This window comes from Lates calcarifer, linkage group LG23 (genome assembly GCF_001640805.2).
Source record: "Lates calcarifer isolate ASB-BC8 linkage group LG23, TLL_Latcal_v3, whole genome shotgun sequence".
Taxonomy (NCBI): domain Eukaryota; kingdom Metazoa; phylum Chordata; class Actinopteri; family Centropomidae; genus Lates; species Lates calcarifer.
The window spans coordinates 13,490,618-13,510,201 of record NC_066855.1 but is presented as its reverse complement, the minus strand read 5'-3'; the positions used below and the strand labels follow the sequence as shown (position 1 = coordinate 13,510,201).

General features: G+C 40.8%; 1 protein-coding gene and 1 pseudogene across 18 annotated transcripts in view; both read right to left on the bottom strand.

Annotated features, from left to right (window-relative positions):
• The window catches only part of fbxo11b (F-box protein 11b), a 50,081-nt gene that overhangs the window by 9,114 nt on the left and 21,383 nt on the right, over positions 1-19,584 (bottom strand). For 2 of the 18 annotated variants that reach the window (XM_051066372.1, XM_051066376.1), the window contains exons 2-4: positions 1,814-1,958; positions 1,573-1,702; positions 96-179 (exon numbers count right to left, since the gene is read on the bottom strand). The exons of 4 other annotated variants lie outside the window; for them this stretch is intronic. In XM_051066372.1, coding sequence (XP_050922329.1) covers positions 96-179; positions 1,573-1,689 — 201 coding nt within the window. In that variant the 5' untranslated portion in view covers positions 1,690-1,702; positions 1,814-1,958. Of the gene's footprint in view, positions 1-95; positions 180-1,572; positions 1,703-1,813; positions 1,959-2,173; positions 2,256-2,482; positions 2,647-3,845; positions 4,183-19,584 lie in introns of those variants that run through there. 12 more of the 18 variants (XM_018675363.2, XM_018675365.2, XM_018675351.2 and 9 more) reach the window with 12 other exon arrangements.
• Positions 6,053-17,786, bottom strand: LOC108882665 (lutropin-choriogonadotropic hormone receptor-like; annotated as a pseudogene).

Below are 19,584 nucleotides of genomic sequence, written 5' to 3'. Positions count from 1 at the left end.
CAGTTTAGAAAAGCAAGCAGGTGTTTACATTAGCTGTGCTTTGCAAAAAATCTCAGTACTAAGGGTTTCTCTTTAACTACAAGGTTTTAACTTACCAGCATGTTCTCTCTGCCTTTGTATCTGCCAGGGTTACTGTAGAAATGCTCAGCAAAGCCTGGTTTTACATGAGCACCTTTGTACTGCAACATAGAAAATGCCAGGGTCAATATGCGTAGCTGCAGATCGCCTCAAACAGTAACATGTTCCTCCTCATACAACCTGAGCATCTAACAACTTTTTCCAACAGCTAACTTAGTTGAGCCGATTCAATTATATGATTTCTTCAGGTGCTAACATGATGTTTTTGAATAGAAAACACAGAACACGGAGAATGTGCTATTTAAGAAAGTGTCCTCCAAGGTTGTGGACACTTCAATTCCTAATCATTTGTTTCTGTTGTTTTATTCTTACAGGCATGAAGAGATAAAAACATCAAATAATTCAAAGGAAAGAGTCTGAAAAAATGAATATTATTTTGTGTGGCTTTTCTTTTTTTGTTTCTCCTATTAACCATCTTACATCCACTTATATTTAGCTTACAACTTCTTGTAGAGGTCCAGACATAAATTCATGTAATCCACAAACAAGACATGACAGCACAAGATACACAATTTCCTAAAGATGAGTTATCTGCAGTAACAACAAAACACTGCATTCATGAATTTCTAGACCCCAGAGTTACATGTAGCAGCAGTAAGGAATAGGACAACTGGAGATGAAGAAGAATCAAGTGACTATAAAAAGAAAACTACAATGTGTGTGACAGCCATCCATGTTTTGTTCTCACTTTGAATTTATTTTTCTATTGCATTACAATAATAAAGCATGTTTGTCTTCCAATAGCCTGAGGAGCTTAGAGGATGTTGGGTCTGAGAAAAGCCCTGGATTGACATAATTAAATAATGAGATGAACTTCACTGCAATGAATTTCACACATACTATTGTTGACATAGCAAGAGAGCACGCAAACAGATATTAAACTGATCTGTCTGTGGATGAACTGAAAGTATTTACTGCGAGACTGAACTTCTAGCAAATACTCTGTATACAGTCAAAAAAAACAAAATTTCCCTCAGACAAAAGAGCCTGGCATGTTTGTATTTCAAAAAAAACAATGACTACCACAAACATGTAATCAATTCTATTTGACTTGAAAAGATAAAAGCACTTTTCATAATGGAATTTATGGACTTGACTCAATTTATAATGTATGTGCATATATGACTGAATCTGTTACTGTGATATTTCAAAAATAAATACATGGACATTGATTTGCTTTCAAATGGCTGTGATGTGTGTGTGCTAAGTGTTTTAACTTTAACAGGCACTCTTTTCCCTCCGGTCAGACATTATTACTCTAGTGTGTAGCATGGATTTTATTGCAAAGCCATATATGACTTTGCAGAACTGCACACTGTTTATTTTTAATACATAGAAAGATGACATGAGGAGGGAATAAAATAAACTACATCAGTGCAAAGATATCAAAGTGCTTCTAAGAGCACTTTCTACTTTCTATGGAGACCAACTCACCAGCTGTTGGAAGCTCTCCTTCCATGGATTTGGGTGTTCATGCTCCTCTGGGCTGACCTGGTAGAACCTGCCTGGCTCAGGGTGCATCATGGGGCGCGTGTACTCAAACACCTCCATGTATAGACGTTTCCTACAATATTAAATACCACATACACAGAATTTCAGTTGCCTGTCTTTTTGTTGTTGACTGTGATATTCACAACAGGAACAGAGCAGTTTCCATCTTTTCAGCAGCACTGACCATAGGATGGGGTCGTTGGCTAGCTGGCTAAACCTCTTGCAGACACAAGCTGCCTGACAGAGGTCCTGTTCTAGCAAGTAGGAGAAGATCTTCAAAACCACCTCATCTGGAAGCTTCTGCTGCAGATATTGCTCTGCTGGGGCTGCTAAAAATACACAAAAACACACACAAACACACACACTTCCAATGTGAGCTTAAAGGAAAAATATTTCACTCCAAGCACATTAAACTATGGAGTCACACTGTTTAATGGATTGCAAAATAACAACACCAGAACACAGAGAGAAAAAAAATCAATAAAGGCTCATCTAAAAACAGGCTAACATTCTCCTTGCCCAGCTGCAGAGATTTAACACACACCTGGCAGGTCGTGGCTCTTACCGGACACTCGTGCCCGCTTGGCTCGATGGCCAAATGCTTCTGTCGATGAAGTGGAAGCTCCCTGTAAAAGAGTGCAAGTGGGACATTAACTCTGTGCCAAGATTCAAGCACTAAGTAATCAACTCAAAATTTACTGCTCTGTCACAAAATCATTGTTCCTTCAGAGAAGGACACTATCAATCAGCAATACACTCACATATACATACGCAAACACACACTAGTCGGCAGTCATGTAAACTGCAATGAAACACTTTAAAAAAAAAATGTACTCAGATGTTCCAATCTCACCTCCATTGGGCTCTTGCTGGGGCAGGCAGAGGCGGTGGCAGAGGCAGCAGCGGTTCTCTTGGGAAGCAGGGTCTTGCGTCGAAGCTGGTAGGGACTGTTCTGAGCTCCTGGGCCGGATTCCTCAATAGCCATCTCTGCTGCAGCTGCTGCAGGAGCCTCCTCATCTGGAAAGGAAGGCAAACACATTTCATCCACCACTTTCCAGGCACTTCAGTGCACAAAGCTGGAATAGGGGGCAAGGCTATGCAATGAAAAAAAAAAAAAAAAAATCACATCAGGGTTTTTCCTCCTCAAGAATCTCATTCACCTCTCCAGTAATTGAAGCAAATACCTAAGCAACCGACAGTCTTATTCTCCTTACTATTATTGACACAATGGTGTGCATTTAGCTCACATGCTGTATGCACAATGCGCAGGCTAACGGGGTAATAGTTGGTAAGGCAGACAAAGGTTACTGATTGATAATGGCAGATGCACCCCCTGCAGCCACATTACTAGTCTTTCGTGTTTTGTCATACCCAACTGATATCGGGAAGGGTGCATTTGTCTTTGGGTCCTAAACGAGGATGATCAGACTCATCTTTTATAGTGCTGTCAAATTAAGGGCCATAAATGAAGTCGATCAGACGTGCGGCTAATGGCTAAAAACTGAACTGCGTAGCTGGCAAATCCGCGGTGTAAACAAATCGAGCTACGGCTAGCAGGCACCGAGAACAAGGAAGGGGATATGGGTTCAATCTGCCTGTTTGCGCTAGCTTTAAAACCACTGAACTAAGCGCACACAAAATGGACACGGTGAAATCATCTAAAATCACACCATATCATCTATCACAGCTGATCCGTGTGGCCTCCTGAAGCTGGGGCAGCTAGCTAGCATTGCCCCCATTTCGCTGCTAATGTTTTTGTTAACGTTACACCCCAAAAATGGCAGTCCAAAGACACCGCAGATTTACACCCTCAGAATCGTTAGTGACAGCTGGGAATGCAACGGCCGGGAAGACAGGAGAGAGGGTGGTTATTGCGTGTGAAGTCGATCCCTGTGCCTCCAGCTGAGGTTACCTGAATATGAGCCATTAATGTTAACCGTATAGCTACATACGCATTACGTTAGGCGAAGACATCCCCCAACCTCCACCTAACCTGGTAAGCTAGCTAGCGGCGTTAGCTAGCTCCAATCACTCAAGCCAAACAAAGCGCGGCCTGGCCTAAGCCACAGAGCAAGAAGCCTCGGCTTTTCCTGCTGAACCCACCGCCTTTAAGGGTAGCAAACAGGCCAGTAATGTATACACGAGGGTTATGTGAAGACTATTATCCCCTGACACGGCTTCGTCCTAAACCATTAGCTGACCGTGGCCTAGCTTACCTCTATCCCCGTTGTTCCGTTCGGGCTGCACCGGGCGCGGCCTCGACACTCGCCTGGGTCTCCTGTTGGTGGCTCTGACGGAGTTCATCTGGGGAGTTGGTTGTTGAAAAATAGAATGCTATCCTCGACCGCCCGCTTCTAAATTTAGCCCTCAACCCAAACTACAACCCGGACGGCCTTTTTCCCAGATACACCAAAACAATTGCGACCAAAAACCCGCTGGTATTTGGGGTGTAATCGCTTTTTTTTCCTCCGTGGTGTTACAGCTCCCCCCGTATCGCCGCTCGGTGCCAGCTCCGTCTCAGTCTGTAGCAGGAGGAGCCATTAACCCACACGGGAAACAATCGCGAGAAAAAAGAGCAGAGTGTCTGCTCGACCAATCGCATCTGGTGTTTCATACTCTCCTCCTGCGACAGCCAATCACGAACTCTGTATTAGACGACTTGACAAACCTTTCTGTTGGGGTTCGGAATCGGTCAAGCGGCGATTTGATCAATACATGAGCACACCAATGGTGTCGTCAAAATAATGTGCATTTTGCAGCCACGGGGGTCAGTGTCAGGTGCATAGACGGATAAAATGACTAGGGCTTCATGTTGGTGCAATTGGTAACAGTGTGCCACAGTGACTGGGAGTTGAATTAGATGTTAAGTGTTAATGCATTTCCACAAGCATTTCTCTATTACTACATTTTTTGACAAGCAGCAAATGACACTGCAGTTGTCTAATTATTTTCCTGTATGATAAGCATGGACAGATTATGAGAAAATGGGCCCTTGGGCACAGGCAAGTAAAAGGCCTCCCAACCCTCCTCCTACATAAGACACTGAGAAACATAGATGAGTGCAAATGGTGCATCCTTTGTAATTGTTCTCTATGTCTTTGTATTCATTTAATGTCTTTTTGTAGCCATTTTGTCTTTTCATAGGCCTTTTGCATCCCTACATAGTCTTTTCATGTCTCTTTGTATTAATTGTTCATCTTTTTGTTGTTTGTTCTGTTCTGTTATGTTTCTGTGGTAATTTTGTGTCTCTTTGTGGTCATTTTGATTCTTTTAGCTTTTTGATTTTCAAATGAGAAATATTAGCTGTAACTTCATGCAGAGACTGTACCCAGTACTGTAGTGCCCAGAGAGATTATACTTATTATTTTCCATATTCTGGTGAAAATATGAGTGGAGTGGATTAATGTGCCTGTTTAAATGGACGTTTTAACACATATTTTGAATTATGATGATAGAAACTGAATTTTAAAGTAGGAAACAAATTGTCACTTGAGTCACTGGAGTCACTTCTTAAGTTGTAGTTCAAACATACAATAAGGCAAGTGCATCACTTATTGTTTAATTATCAGTTTATATATGCATTTTTAAAACTGGATCAATTTATCGATTGATCACAATTTTAGAAGTCCCTTAACTATTCCAGTGTCCACTTTGACTCATTTGAATTAAAGCTGACTAGAGCCTCCATCCTCAGTCCGTACACAGCCAAGCCACATGAGGTGAGTGTTTGAGTCTCAGAAAAGGAGTTTTGTTTTAATAAACTTGTCTGGTCAATTAGTATAATTTTATGTAATTGGACCACTAGAGGGCATTGTTTGGCTGCAAACGATGTAATGATAAGGCGATGAACTCAGTGCACTTAAGGACATAGCACAGCTTTACACACAGACTGCCTTGTTACATTGTTCTAAGGTTTGGAGTCTTTTCTTTTATTACATTGTGTTCTGTCTGGAGATGATCTGCGTGTAGCAACCTTATCAAACCTTTCAAAATGCAACAAAAAGAATCATTTTTAGTCATCAGTACAAATACATTTAGGGGCCAATATAGTCCAATGCAGAAGTGAGTAATCTCTTGAATCATTTTAGTGCTTGGAAGGAAAATGAAAATTCTGGGTAATTCTAGGTTGTTTCCCAAATAGAAACTTATTTAAATCTGTATATTATAGTTTTTCTGGAGGCACAGTTTTACATTGTTATTCGCAGACAAATAATGCAGTGTTGATAATCTAAAGATCAACACTGAACAACATTATCAAACTTGAAGTCAGTCTTCCTCAGAAAAACATCTTTCCTTTTGGTAGACATTTATATATTGATGTAACTGTTGTCTAGTGTTTAATCTTTTTTGCTTTGACATAATAGCATTTGGTTTGATGCCACTGATTTGTTACAAAGACTCTTTTTTATGAGGACATGTTAGCAAAGAATGCCACCAGATGTGAGGACAGAGAATTGTACATTTTATTGTTATTGTTCTGTTAAAACTAGCCTCCACATTGATGATGATGCATTTTTGTAATGGCACTGCTGTAAATGTGTGCTCATTTGGTATATTGTCATTCACAGCTGAATAGACCATAGCAGCACAGGGATCACAATAAATCCTGCATCAGTAGCATCACCTGGTGGCATAAGAGCACAAATGCACCCACACAGTCAGTGTTGGCATGTAGGAGGCAGTGTATCCATATCAATGAGATGGACTCCTTCTTGCAGCTGCAGCCTTGAAACCCTGGCTTGCTTCTGGGTGTCTTAGTATGTGTGTGTGTGTGTGTGTCTGTGTGTGTGCCTTATCTAGCTGCCATATCCCTCCTCCTGTAATAAGCAGCAAGAGCAGCTGTGAAGTCTCCCCTCCCACAACCATCCACCCACCTTGGCACAAGGAGCAGAGGTTGGTGGGGTCACTTTGTCCTTGAAAGCTCTGAATTCTCTGAAGGACAGCATTTTTAGATAAAGACAGCTCAATTTAATTTGTGTGTGTTAGTGATTTGTTCCTTTTGTTGGTACATTCACATTGACCATACAAAATCTACTCAAGCACAGATGATATAATTTAAAAAATATAAAGTGATGTGAAAAAAAACACACCAAAGATACATTTTGTGCAAAACACATATATATAGAAAAACACTTAATGATATTTTCATCTACAAATGATAAACATAATTACACTATAGATAATAACATGTCCCTCTTTTAAACAAATAGAGAAACTGAGGGTATAGAAGGGGATGCAGAGACATTGGAAAGCTACAGCAGATGGAGTGTATGAGAAGATTATTAATCAGTATATCCCTCTGGTGTGGCTCTTAATGAATATCATTCAATCATAATGTTGAATGTTCAATGAACGCTGATTTCTTGATGTGCATGTGCTGATATCCTGAGCGTTGAAACCTTTGTTAAACTTTCAAAGTGCTTTAGTTCATATCGTTATCTTGGGACACCAGATGGATGGTGTTTGTTACATAAGACTGTGCATGAAAGTGAAGACAGTTTACTTCTTCTCTTACTCTTTCTACTTTTACTTGTGATCTAAATTGTTATGATGCAGCAAACCCCACCCATCTGGCACTTCAAGCAAGTTAAAACAAACACAAGGAATTATCTAGGACAGTAATTTGACCTAGATTTGGTCAAAGTATCTGTACTTGTTTTGTAGCTATCTGTGCTTGGGATTGCTACTGTGCATAGAGAAGAGTTTAACCATGTCAATTACATAGAAGGACGCCAGCAGTTGTGCCTGGAGTCGTTGTGGTTCACATGTTGAATCTATACAGACAGTGATTGATGTTTTAGCTGCTTGATAAAACTCAGTGTTGACCATTTTCAAGATGTAGCAGTGTGATTCTACATCTTAATAACACGTGAGATTTTTCTAACTTTAAGAGGTATTAATGCATTATATTCTGTCAATATCTCCATCAGAGCTAAGAAGAATGAACTTTGTTTAGAGAGAAACAGGACCTCTCTGGGGAGAGAAATATGACCCTTGTGCTGACAATTCAGCAAAAAGGTCTGTGGATTTTTGAAAGACAGTCAGCAGTCTGGTTTCACATCTAGACTCAGTGCGTTAGCCAAAGGAGTACAGCATCACATGGCTGTTCTTTGGGGAGGTCCATGCCGGCTGCTGACAGGATGAACTCTCCGTCCGGTAAATCTGCGCCCGGGTCTTAAACAGACCGAAGCGAGCCGCAAGGAGAAAGAAGTCCCGCCTGAAGGTGCGGGTGAAGAAGGCGTACAGGAAGGGGTTGGAGCACGAGTTGATCGGGTAGAAGAGGACTAGCAGGAGTTTGGATTCTGAGACGGTGATGAGAGGGAGCTTGAGGGCGGCCGAGATGGCGAAGAAGGAGATGGGAGCCATGCAGACGAAATCGGTAAAGATGAGCACGGCCATGCGTTGGGCCACGCGGGTGTCGTTGTGGGCCGGTGCTGACGAGGGGTTGCGGACAGTCAGGTAGATGCTGAGGTAACAGCCGCACACGCAGAAGAAGGCCAGGATGTTGAGGAGGAGGAGAGACACAACATAGACCTGAGACACCAGAGACTCCACGTCCATGGGGAGGCAGATACTCACCTGTACCGTAAACAAATATGTACACATGTTCAGAGGCCTTGAATGTACAATTGTGTTGCTGGCAACCTGGTGGTCAAGTGGTTTAAAACAAATACGTGTAACCACGGCACTGGGTTGCAGCTGGGAACCTTTGTCGCCTGTCATCACCCTTTCCTTCTCTATGTTTGCTGTCTCTCTATAGGCAAATGTCACTCTCTCAGATAAACGCAAATATGAGATAAAAAATGAGAAAACTCTGTGATTCCTGATTATTCTGGTCCAAGAGACCAAATGGATAAAACTGGCAGCAGGACAGTATCTGATATCATAGCTTGTGGACCAGGATGAAGGAAATGGAAGCGATTCTGCTGATTCTGAAAACCAGATGGAGAATGTGTGGTCTATACACCCACCTTGCTGTAGCTGCTGACCCCAACTGTGGGCAGAAAAGCGGCCAGAGATGAGAAAATCCAGCCTGCTGTCATGATGACACACGCGTGTCTGAGGCGGAGTTTACGGTCGAGCCGCAGAGCATGTGTGATGGTGTGCCAGCGCTCCAGAGTGATCGCTGTTAACGTGAACACTGACAACTCGCTGGCAAACACCTGCAAAATACACACAAACGCACACACACGTCATCATTTTCACTGATGCAGGGCTAAAGAAAAGAGCAAAGAACTCCCATGCGTGCGTACACACCGTAAAGAAGCCCGCAGCACTGCAGCCCAGGCCCATCTGCCAGTCTATGGCATGGTTGTAGTACCGGCCTCGGGTGAGCATGTCTACGGTTGCTATGACTACCAGGTAGATGCCCATGCAGAGGTCAGCAAAGGCCAGGTGGCACATGAGGAAACGAGGAACAGTCAGTTTGGAACGGCTGCCTGACGACACAAGGGTGGAAACAGAGAGGTTAGAAAAGTGACTCCGACAAACACACAGCAGCCACTCTTTGTATACCCAACAGTAAAAAGATAAACAAGTATTAACAGCGACTGTAAGTGTTCTCAGGTTGATATCTGGAGGCGAAACAGAGAAGAGCTTGTCAAAATGCAAAAAGTATAAAAAGGGACTAAAATATGATGACCGACAGACTAGAAATGATTTTCCTGTTCAATACCTAATAATACGAGGAGTACCACTGTGTTCCCCAGCAGAGCAAGGATAGAGATGATCCAGATGAGGACCCGTAGGGAGACGGCAGACATGATGTCCTCGCAGGGGTTGAATTCGTCGGGCATTGGGCTGCACGTGATGGAGGTGGAGTTGGAGCAGTGGTCTCTGAAGAAATGAAAGTTATCCTGAGCCTCGGGGTGGGAGCACAGGGAGTTCCACCTCGATCTAACAAACACAAAGCGTAAACCAAAGCGATGAGGCTTTTTTATTTCTCATGTTTTTTTCATGTTCGTCTATAAGTTTATGATTAAACTCTGTGCTCGATACTACAGCACTGGTTTAGAAAGACAGACAAGAAAGCAACTAAACGTGTCTCCTAAAACAGTCAGAAACCTGTGTGACTGTATCTGTACCTATTCCTGTGTATGTTTTGGAAGGCGCAGCAGTGGGAGGGGTATGTCAGGTTGGCCTGGTGCAGTTTGGTGAAGAGCCGCAGGGGAGGAAGTTTCTTCAGGTGGAAGGCAGACTGCGCTATCAGCCTCTGGAGTCCACCGAGGATGGAGTCCGGCAGGGAGCTGAGGGCTGTGTGAGAGATGTCCCTGCAGGAACAAACACAAATGTGGATTTAGCAGGGGAATAACTGGAATTTCAGAATCCATGCCATTTTGGACAGATGTCTCCTTTGATATGCTTTATATAATAGGTATTTGATATACAGTCAGTTCATAAAAGCTGTTGGTTTATTCCTCAGGAGTCCAGATTGATTTTGTTAGATTTTAGACGACTTTGTGTGCATTCATTTTTGTCTTTGTGTAACATCTTTTATCCTGTTCTTTTAAGTATAAAGCTGCCAGGAGCCCCAGATACATGAAAAGGAGACAGGCACCTACAAAACTTGACAAACATTTGGTCATAACCACTCAAAGTTATTATTACAGAACAGTTTCAGATTGTAAAAAATATTATTTCACTATTTATACACACAAAAACAACAGAAAAATGTATAATACAGTCTATTTACATGAAAAATTATTTCATTCCAACTGATGTCTGTGTCTATGTATGCCTGCAAATCACTGAAAATATTAATAATTTACCGTTTGAAATAATTTTTCAGAATTAGTTGAATGGTAGATACTGTGCCAAAGCCCAACATCAACATTTTCAACTGGTTTCCTTGGCCTGTCTCTACATGATATATATTGTTACTGTAAATAAAACATGCTCAGTGTATTCATTGACTACAGAGGGTTTAAGAAGCGATGCATAAATATTTATGCCAGCAAAACTCCAGTTTTGCTAGGAATAAACCCTGAAAATAAAATTTCCCAAACTGAAAATTAATGGAAAGAGCTACTGTTTGATTGCCAAGTGATTGCTGAGATGTGGAGTGAAAAAACCACCACAGCTCTGACAGCCAAAATAAAGGCACAAATACTTTTTTTCTGATTGCTACTTCAATGGAAAAAGGTGTCTCTTTGTTTGGGGGAATAAAGAGGTCTCTGTGGTTAAAATTAACCTGCTCTCAGTTTATTTTTACCTTAAATTTGGCTTCTTGTTTCTAAGCTCTTTTTTTTTGAGTCTCCCCACACATGTCACATTGTTTTCTCCAACATCCTGAGTTTAATAAGTGATGATGAGGAGGGTGAATCATGCAGGCATGAGTTAGTGTTAGATGTCATGCTTACAGTACCACCAACTCACTGGAACCCACAAAGGCGTTGGGATTGACGTGAGTGAGCTGTTGGTTGCCTCTTAGGAACCTAGAGAGAGAGAGAGAGAAATAAAATATGTGAGCTAACTTTTTTTTGTAAATCTTCTGTTAGTAATTGTGTCTCTGCCTGTGACTCACAATCTGTGCATCTTTGTGCTGTTGAAGGCGTCACTTGCCACCTCCTTGATGCCATTTCTGGTGAGCCGTCTGTCATTAGAAAGAGATGCCAAATTACAGTCATGTGGCTCCAACACAGAACATTTCCAACAGTAAACTTATCTGAACTATCTCAGCTAATTTTAGTGTGTGCAGCTCTTTTGTTCTCAGAAACTAAAGCTGTGTGAATCAACAGGATTTTAGTCAAACAAATTAGTATTTATTATGTGAGAGTTCTTTTTCTCCTTCTTCCTTTTCTGATTTTTAACAGCCTGAACCAGGAAGCTGAGGGCAAAATATGTGTCTTGGATAGATTTGGCAGTGTTGGAAGACACACTCAGATTTTACCTCAGTAGAAGTAGTAACAACAATTTAAAAGAACTTCATTACAAGTTAAAGTCTTGAATTTAAAGTGTTACTCATTCACTTTCAGGCAGAGACTTGAATTGCAAGACTGATACCACTCGTATGTTACAGAGTAAATTTGAAGCTAATGTTCAGAGAACGTTAGCTTAGCTTAGCTTAGCAAAATGACTGGAAACAAGGGAAACAGCTGAGTAATCTGGTTGTGTTCATTGTAACTTTGCCTACCAGCACATTGAGCTCATTAACGAACACATTATATGCACATCATGCTTCTCAATTTGACCAAAAAACACTCCAGGAAGTTACTGGCCCCTAGTGATAAATTGTCTGGTTCAGTAAAATTAAATTACTGAGCTGTAGCATGCTTATCTTTTTCTTTAACGTTTGGACAGAACCAGTCTAGCTATAATTAATTCATGAACTAACCTGCGACTACAGGCTTCAGAAAAAAATGTGGAGTAAAACATACAATATTTGATTTTCAAGTATGGTGAAGGAGAAGTAAATTAACTAGTGCAAGGGTGCAAGTGCAAGGACATCAAAAATTGTTCTTACATTCCACCATTTTTTTTTTATCAATCAGCCTTACATTTTGAGTATTAGCAGTAGTAGTAGTCATAGTTGAATATATGTATGTAGTTGTCATATTAGCAATATCTGAGTTTTTTCACAGAAATTACTCTCAATTTAGTATTATTTTCAACAGAAAATTAATTAATGATGACAAAAACAGCAACAGGATTAAAATATATGTCACTGATTTACTGGCCCTGATTCAATAGGCGTATGCGATTTTCAGCGGCTTAAAATGGGGGATGTTGGAAAAAATAATGAGGTGATTTTCAGCAGGAAGAGAGTTAGAAATGTGCAGAAAAGGGAGACAAGCAGGGAGAAGATATTGTAGAGCTCAGTAAAGAGGGCAGAGAGCATTTCAGGGAACATTCATCACTGCGTATGTAATGCCCACTCGGAGCGAGCTGTGTGAGGGTGGTGCGTTTCTAAAAAAATGATGAATCCCTTACATCTCACTGATAGTTTGAGTGCAGAGGCCTCTGAAGGCATTGGCGGGGACTCTCTCAATGTGGCTGTTCTCCTGCAGGTCACTAAGCAGCAGAAAAATCAAAACATGCGTTATAAACAACAAACACTGAGAAGTAAATAATAGAAGTGCATTTTCAAGCAGAAAAACAGCCGGTAGCTGTATGTACACTTAAGGTGCAACATATTAGGAATACATGCTGCAATCCCCTTCAAATCAATTCCTTTAGAAACTGGTGGATGTCAGATGGGAGTCAGTTTGAAGATGGATTTTTTATAGGTTGCTGGAGACTAAGGACAGATGGGTTGCATCCCTGATATTCTGTTTTGTAAGGACTACTCAGTGCGTAGGTTTTAACTGTTACATGTTTAATGGTGTGATTTCTTCTGGGCGTATTTAATTCAGTGTGCATACAATAGCCGATACATTAAGGTGCATGTGGGAATAGTGGCTGTGTGGGCGTATGCACGTTTGTAGTTCATTTGTATATTGTGCTGAGACTTACAACAGAAAGCCGTGGGCCGTGGAGCGGATCTTGGTGAAGTCTGGAAAAACTCTCAGTCCAGTGTTAGAGATGGTCCTGTGATGTGCAGATTAAACCAACCAAATGTTACTACATTCACACGGCAACCCCCGGACAACAACTCAGTGCAGTGAGTCACGGTGATAAAATCAGACAATGTAGCTTTCATTGTAACAAGCTGGGACAAAAACATTTAACAAGTGAGGAGATTCCAAGACAGTTCAGGGAGAAAGCTCAGGTGCCAGAGAGATAAATCAGATATTTAAAGAGCTCCCCATTCCAAACAACTGGCTGGCAAAAACACATGACAAGTTCAGCCTCATTATCTGTACAAAAACTGATTCCTGAGCACAGCAGGTTTGAAATTTGAAAAGAATAAACTGGATTATATGAGTATATACATTTTGAAAGGCAAGGTTTTTGGCCATTAAGCAACCTGAAAACCTTTTTTTAGAGTTAGTTCAAGTGTTTTTTAGATCTGTAGCAGGTTTTTGTCAACACCATCAGACACCACAGAATGTATATGCATATATGAAATCGTGAATAAATAATTAGGAATACATGAATACATGCCAATACATATCTCAGAGACAATCATGCTAACTTTTGTTGTTTTTATGAAGCCTTGAATGGCCTCATTTCAGGCTTTTAAAGATGATCCTCTAATGTATTTTAAGTGAATTGAATTCATGGGACCAGGTTCTTTAGGACACATTTAACATTGAACATTTAATCAGAAACATTCAGATATAATTCAAAATACAGTGCTTTTGTTATGAGGGTTTTAAGGAAACTGTATTTTTAAACCACTGTTCTGTTTTTGTGGCCCAGTTCTTACAAATTGGGACAAACACAACAATAATAGTTATGATTAATATCAGTGAGAGATTTTAATTTTACACTGTCCCTTGTAAACAGCTACCCTGAGACTGTTTCAAAAGACAAGCCAAGACAAACAATACGATTTAGCATTTTTGTAACAAATATATTAAAACATTTCTACTTTTATTGTGGAAAAAAACTTCCTTGGGATGAGGGGTGACACTTGATTTCTCTTCCAAAGGATCCAAGCTAATTAAAAATGATGTCTCTGGTCATGTGGGGGCCCATCAGAAGTAGGCCTGTCACCCATGACCCATTTTGGACTCACAATCAGTTTTAAAAGCACAAGTTGAAGAAGTATGTGTTCGTCTTTGCTGTGCTCTCAGAGAGTACTTACAGATACTGCAGTTTCATGATGTTCCTGAATGCATCTGGATGGATGGAGCGCAGGTGTTTTGACTTTGTTATGATTCTGAGAGAAACACTTACAGTCACTTACTTATCAATATAAATGACTGGTCTTGTAGTTACAGGGTTTCACCACTGCCATTATCCTGTCAGTGATACTCACATCTCAGTGAGCTCTGGGAGATTGGAGAAAGCAAATGATTCAATCCTCTCCAAGGCAACATTCTCAGAGATGAAGCTGAGGGAAACACAAGAATATGACATTGTCAGGTTTTCATTCATACTTGGTCTTTGACGTATTTTGTCTCCTGCACCCTGCCAGGTCCACTCCTGAGCTGTTTGGGTGCAGCTCTTCTTGTTCCGTAACAGAGACTAAACACACAAGCATGTTGGATAAAATACGTCACGTGCACAATGGCTTTTAGAAATCTGTATACTCACATGTTGGTGAGCTGCGGCAGGTTAGCGAAGGCAAATGCACCTATACTCTCCAGCATGTCATTCTGCAATATGGTACTAGTTGTAGGCAGTGGAGAGAAGAGGAAAAGGATAAGTAGTGATACAGATAATATTTTCAACCTCATTGAAGCTTAGTCACAAACAAGACAGGAGACATTTGTCATCTGATCTGTAACCAGATTTAGATTCCCTTGTACTGGATCTAAGTAAAGAGCCATCCTTTCTTTATAACCTTACAACTGCAAAAAAAAAAAAAAAAAGACAAAAAAAAAAAAAAACAGAATAAAGGCAGAGGTATGGAGATAAATACATAATGAAAGTAAAAATAAGTTATAAAAAGTTGTAAGCCAAAAATTTAATAATGAAAAGTCATAATCATTTGTAATTTCTTTACACAAGATTTTAGCACAAAATATAATTCCATATTATTGTGTTTTCTTGTTTTCCGTTAGTTTCACTTGTGTAAAAATGCTATGAATTTTACATTCAGAAGAATGAGGCTAAATATATATGAAGATAAACTTGCCGGTGAGGCCTGGTCATAGACCCCGACCCCACCTCTCCTCACTTCTTCTCTGTCTGGATGATCCATATCTTGATTGTTTTGACCTTCTCGGTTCATTATGTTCCACATCAAAGAACAAACATGAGCAACAGACACACACGCACACACACACGCTTACAGTTTCCTGAGGTGCTGCAGACTGGTGAAGGCGCCCTGGGGAATCACTCTGATCTGCGTCTGCGTAACTTCCCTGTTGGTGCAGAAGGGAAAAATTATCAGTTCTCAGCAAAGCACTGATCACAGGGACGTAATCACTGAAGAGAGATTCTCAGTGAAAAGTCGTCTGTGGCCAGTGATGTTGGTTGTCTAGGATTTTCACATTTTCAACTTTGTATTTTCAGTGATTAAAGAATTAGGTCGATGAGGCCATGACTGTTTACTCACTCACGTTGGGGATTTTCTTTTCACGCAAGAATCAAACTGGTTTGTGAACAGAGTGTCTATACAAGATACCAAACTTATTTTGCATCTGGTAGTTGTAGATTGCATCTGAAATGGCCATCCATTGCTGCATACTTGTAAATACCTCCACTGTTCCTGAGCCTTGACCTTTGAGCAGAACAGAACAGATGAGAACACACACATCGTTGGGAGCTGGGAGTTCACAGTACGTCTCTTGGGAATAGTCGCTACTTCTGCCGCAGAGTATGTCCTCCTTTGTGTATGTGTGCGTGTCTGCTGTATTTGTATGCTTTTTAAAGTAAGATTATATATATATCTGCACTCCATCCTTGTGTATGTCTTTGCGCATGTTTTGTGCAAAATCTTCGGGCGATCCTAATCTCAACGCTGACCCCCGCTCTCCCGCCCCCTCCCTACCTGGCCTTGAGATTCCTTCAAAATACTCCAATGGCCAAAACAACAGGTCAGCGTTTACTCCGATTACCAGTCGCCCACTCTTTCCTCATCCAGCTCTGTGTCACAAACACCCTCAACCACGTGCACCACCTTTTCTCAACATCTTTAACGCTAGGTTAAAGATGTTTAGCTTTTAAAAGAGGACATTATACTCAACTAAAAAGTCTGTCGTTGAAAGCTGTGGTGGCACTGGGAGTCGCTGAGGACGAGCAGCCATGCTTTGCATACGTTCCCAGAATACATGAATGTTTAATAAAACCAGCAATGGCAAGTTCAGGGTAAAATTCAGACAGATGACAAGATGAGCGAGGATTAGGGAGGAAAGCTGAAATTACTATGCATGCTTACGAGATGGGATTTTGAACTGTAAACATTGCATACCCCCTGAATCTGTCTCGATGTAGACTACTATGGGAACACTATTGTGGCACATATTCTCTGAAACAATGATCTCTTTAACTTAGTAGTAGTAGTTGAGTAGAGGGACACACACTACTAATACTCAGACTGTGAGAACAGCTTTATAATGTGTTCTGTGGCTGTAAAGCAAGCTTTCTAAAGTTGCAGATGTAGAGTTTGGAAGATGTGTGTATTTTCCAGGCATGAAGGATCCAACAAAGATGCTATTAAGCTGCATTATGGGAAATGCAGGAACAGTATTTTTGGTCTCGACCCATATGAGGGATTAAAAGTCACAATATCTTGGCCTCTGGGGATTCAAACAGGTTGTTTTTACATCTGTCTCAAACAAGTCCCACGACTTTACGGAAGTACATTACTAAATTGCCAAAGTAGCCTCCCAAATGTAAAGTAGCCTGCCACATTCATGGCAGGTAAGAAGCCAAATCAGCCTACATTTCAGTTAGGGATTGATAAATGCAGAAGAAGAAGAATTGGACAGAGTGTGGTGTTGCTGTCAAAATCAATGGTGGTTTCTGTACAGATGCCCAACAGCAGAGGAATTAATTAAGAGCTTATAATTACCTGTAACACAAAAACATAACTAAATGTTATATTAGTTTTCATTTTTTCATTTTCAGAAACTGGACAGCAGCAATTCAGCAAGTAGAATGTAAACATCTACAGCCACTACAGCAACTTTACATTCACCTCCTAATATTGCTGTATGATGCGTGTGCATTGACTTGAGTGTTGTGTGTACTCACAGGTATTTGGTGTTGCTGGAGATATTGGAGGGAATCTCTGTGGCCCCGAAACTCAGCTGGTAACAGAATCTTTCTGCCAAGCAGGTCTCAACTCCAGGATTAATGTCCATCTGAGAACCAGTTACTGAGGCTGTTGTCATGTTAATCACTGCAATTATTAACATTATCAGACTCATCATTGTCTTTGCGGTCTGAGTCTAGATTGTTGTATCTGTTTTTACTTCTCAGATCTCCTTGTTTTTCTTCTCAGTCTGATTTTGCCTTTTGTCTGTTTCCCACGTGGTGTTAACATGCAGGCCTTCCACATGTGCCCACACCCCACAAGTTTGTCCGTCTGTCCACTCAGGATTCACCGCCAGGTCGTAGAGAGAAGAAGTGTGAGATGTTTTGGTGCTTCCTGCCATGCAGAGGTGAATGAAGGGGGCGTGTGAGAAGCTTTACGCGTGTATGAGGATGTAGGAGGTCTCTGCTGGCCTGTGTGTGTGTGTGTTTATGTCTGAGTGTGTGTGTGTAAAGAATCACCAAAGCAGAGCATACTGCAGATCTTGATAGGATGTTGTGGCAAAGATATTTTTGTGGATTTTACAAATTACATAGTGTCCTAACACAAAATAAAATCACACAAACAAGCAATCACACTTTAGTCACAGTAAATAGTATATAACTGGATGAACTGCTACTGCACTTTAAGATGAAAATAATGTTATGAAGATATAGTTATTTGTGAACTTAGTAGCATTAGCATGCAGGCTAAAACTTTTTTTTTTAAAAACCGAAAACAGTTTTGCTGTGCAAAGTTAGCTAGCTTATTTTACTGTAACTCAGCACAGAAAAGGACTGACAGTTTTTAACATGAACATGTGGGCACATAGCCAGAAAACACCCTAGAAATCCTGTAGCTTATGTCAGGGGTACCAGCTTTTAACAAGGGGTGCTAACCGGCGCTAACTTTAGCTAGGTTAGCTGGCTAACGTTTACACCAGTGGCGTTAAATTCTGTTTTTCGTATTGCTTTAAAATATAAACTTGTTAACTGCAACCATTTCCTCTTCTCTTTCTCGGCAGAAGGAAAGTGATAGAATGACAACTGAGAGACTAAGTTTGTATTATTTACAGGTCTAGATTAAATTATATAGATATGATCATTTTTCTGACTGTGTCTGCTTTTTAGCTTCAAAGTCATGTCATGAAACTAACAATGAAAATAATAATGGGGGACAGGCGTGATTCTGTTTCATCTCCTGTCATATATTAAATGTGCTGAAAGATGAGCAGAGTTTGATAGTGATGGACATGATACTCCTCTCTCCTCCACTTCCCACACATCAGCAGTACAGCCAGCTTGCAAGGATATTTTGCATTCACGCCCTTTCTTTGACAAGCAATTTTTTTTGTCGACATTTTCATCTTTATGTATCAGCTTCTCCTCTCCACACATGCAGTTGTCTCTTATATTGATAAATAGTTGAGTGTGTGTGTGTTTTGCACTGTGGGAACTTCATGTGGAGGGATAGAGCTTTGTAATTTATTCCAAAGCAGGAAGAAAAACGCAGCCTTGAGCTCCTGACATGACCACACACACACACACAACACACACACACACACGCTCTCAATTTCTCTCTCTCTCACTCACACACACTCTCCCACAGTTCTGCTTACACACAAGGTAGAAGAGAAACACAGGGAGAGAGGGTGAGTAAGTCAGAAAGATAGAGTTTAATGAATGCAGGTGCACAAAGCAGGAGATGAAGGACTGAGGAAGAGGAGGATCCATGATATCTGTGTATATGTATGTGTGTGTGTGTTTATTGATACATGATATGAATTTGTAGATTAATCTGTTGCTGATTGTTCTGCACCTGTGTAGGGGAGGCATGGGTGAAAATACTGAGTGGTTTCTGACTCTGCAGAATGCCAACTATAGACACTCACTTGCTCAACAAGCCAAAAAATGCATAAAATTAAATAGTCAATCCACCTTTTTCACATCAGATATCAGACACAGGTGTAACTAATATCATTATACTCTCCATTTAGGAGGTCAAATTCCAGGGCCCTGTTTCTGTGCATTTTAATAAGACACTTTCATGGACCACAGCCATGGTTAATGTTATTGAATCCACCTGTATTTTGGTGTACATCTTTTTCACTTTCACCGTTGTCAGCATGGTTCTCTGGCATCACAGTGTTGATCAGTCTGTTGAATTGA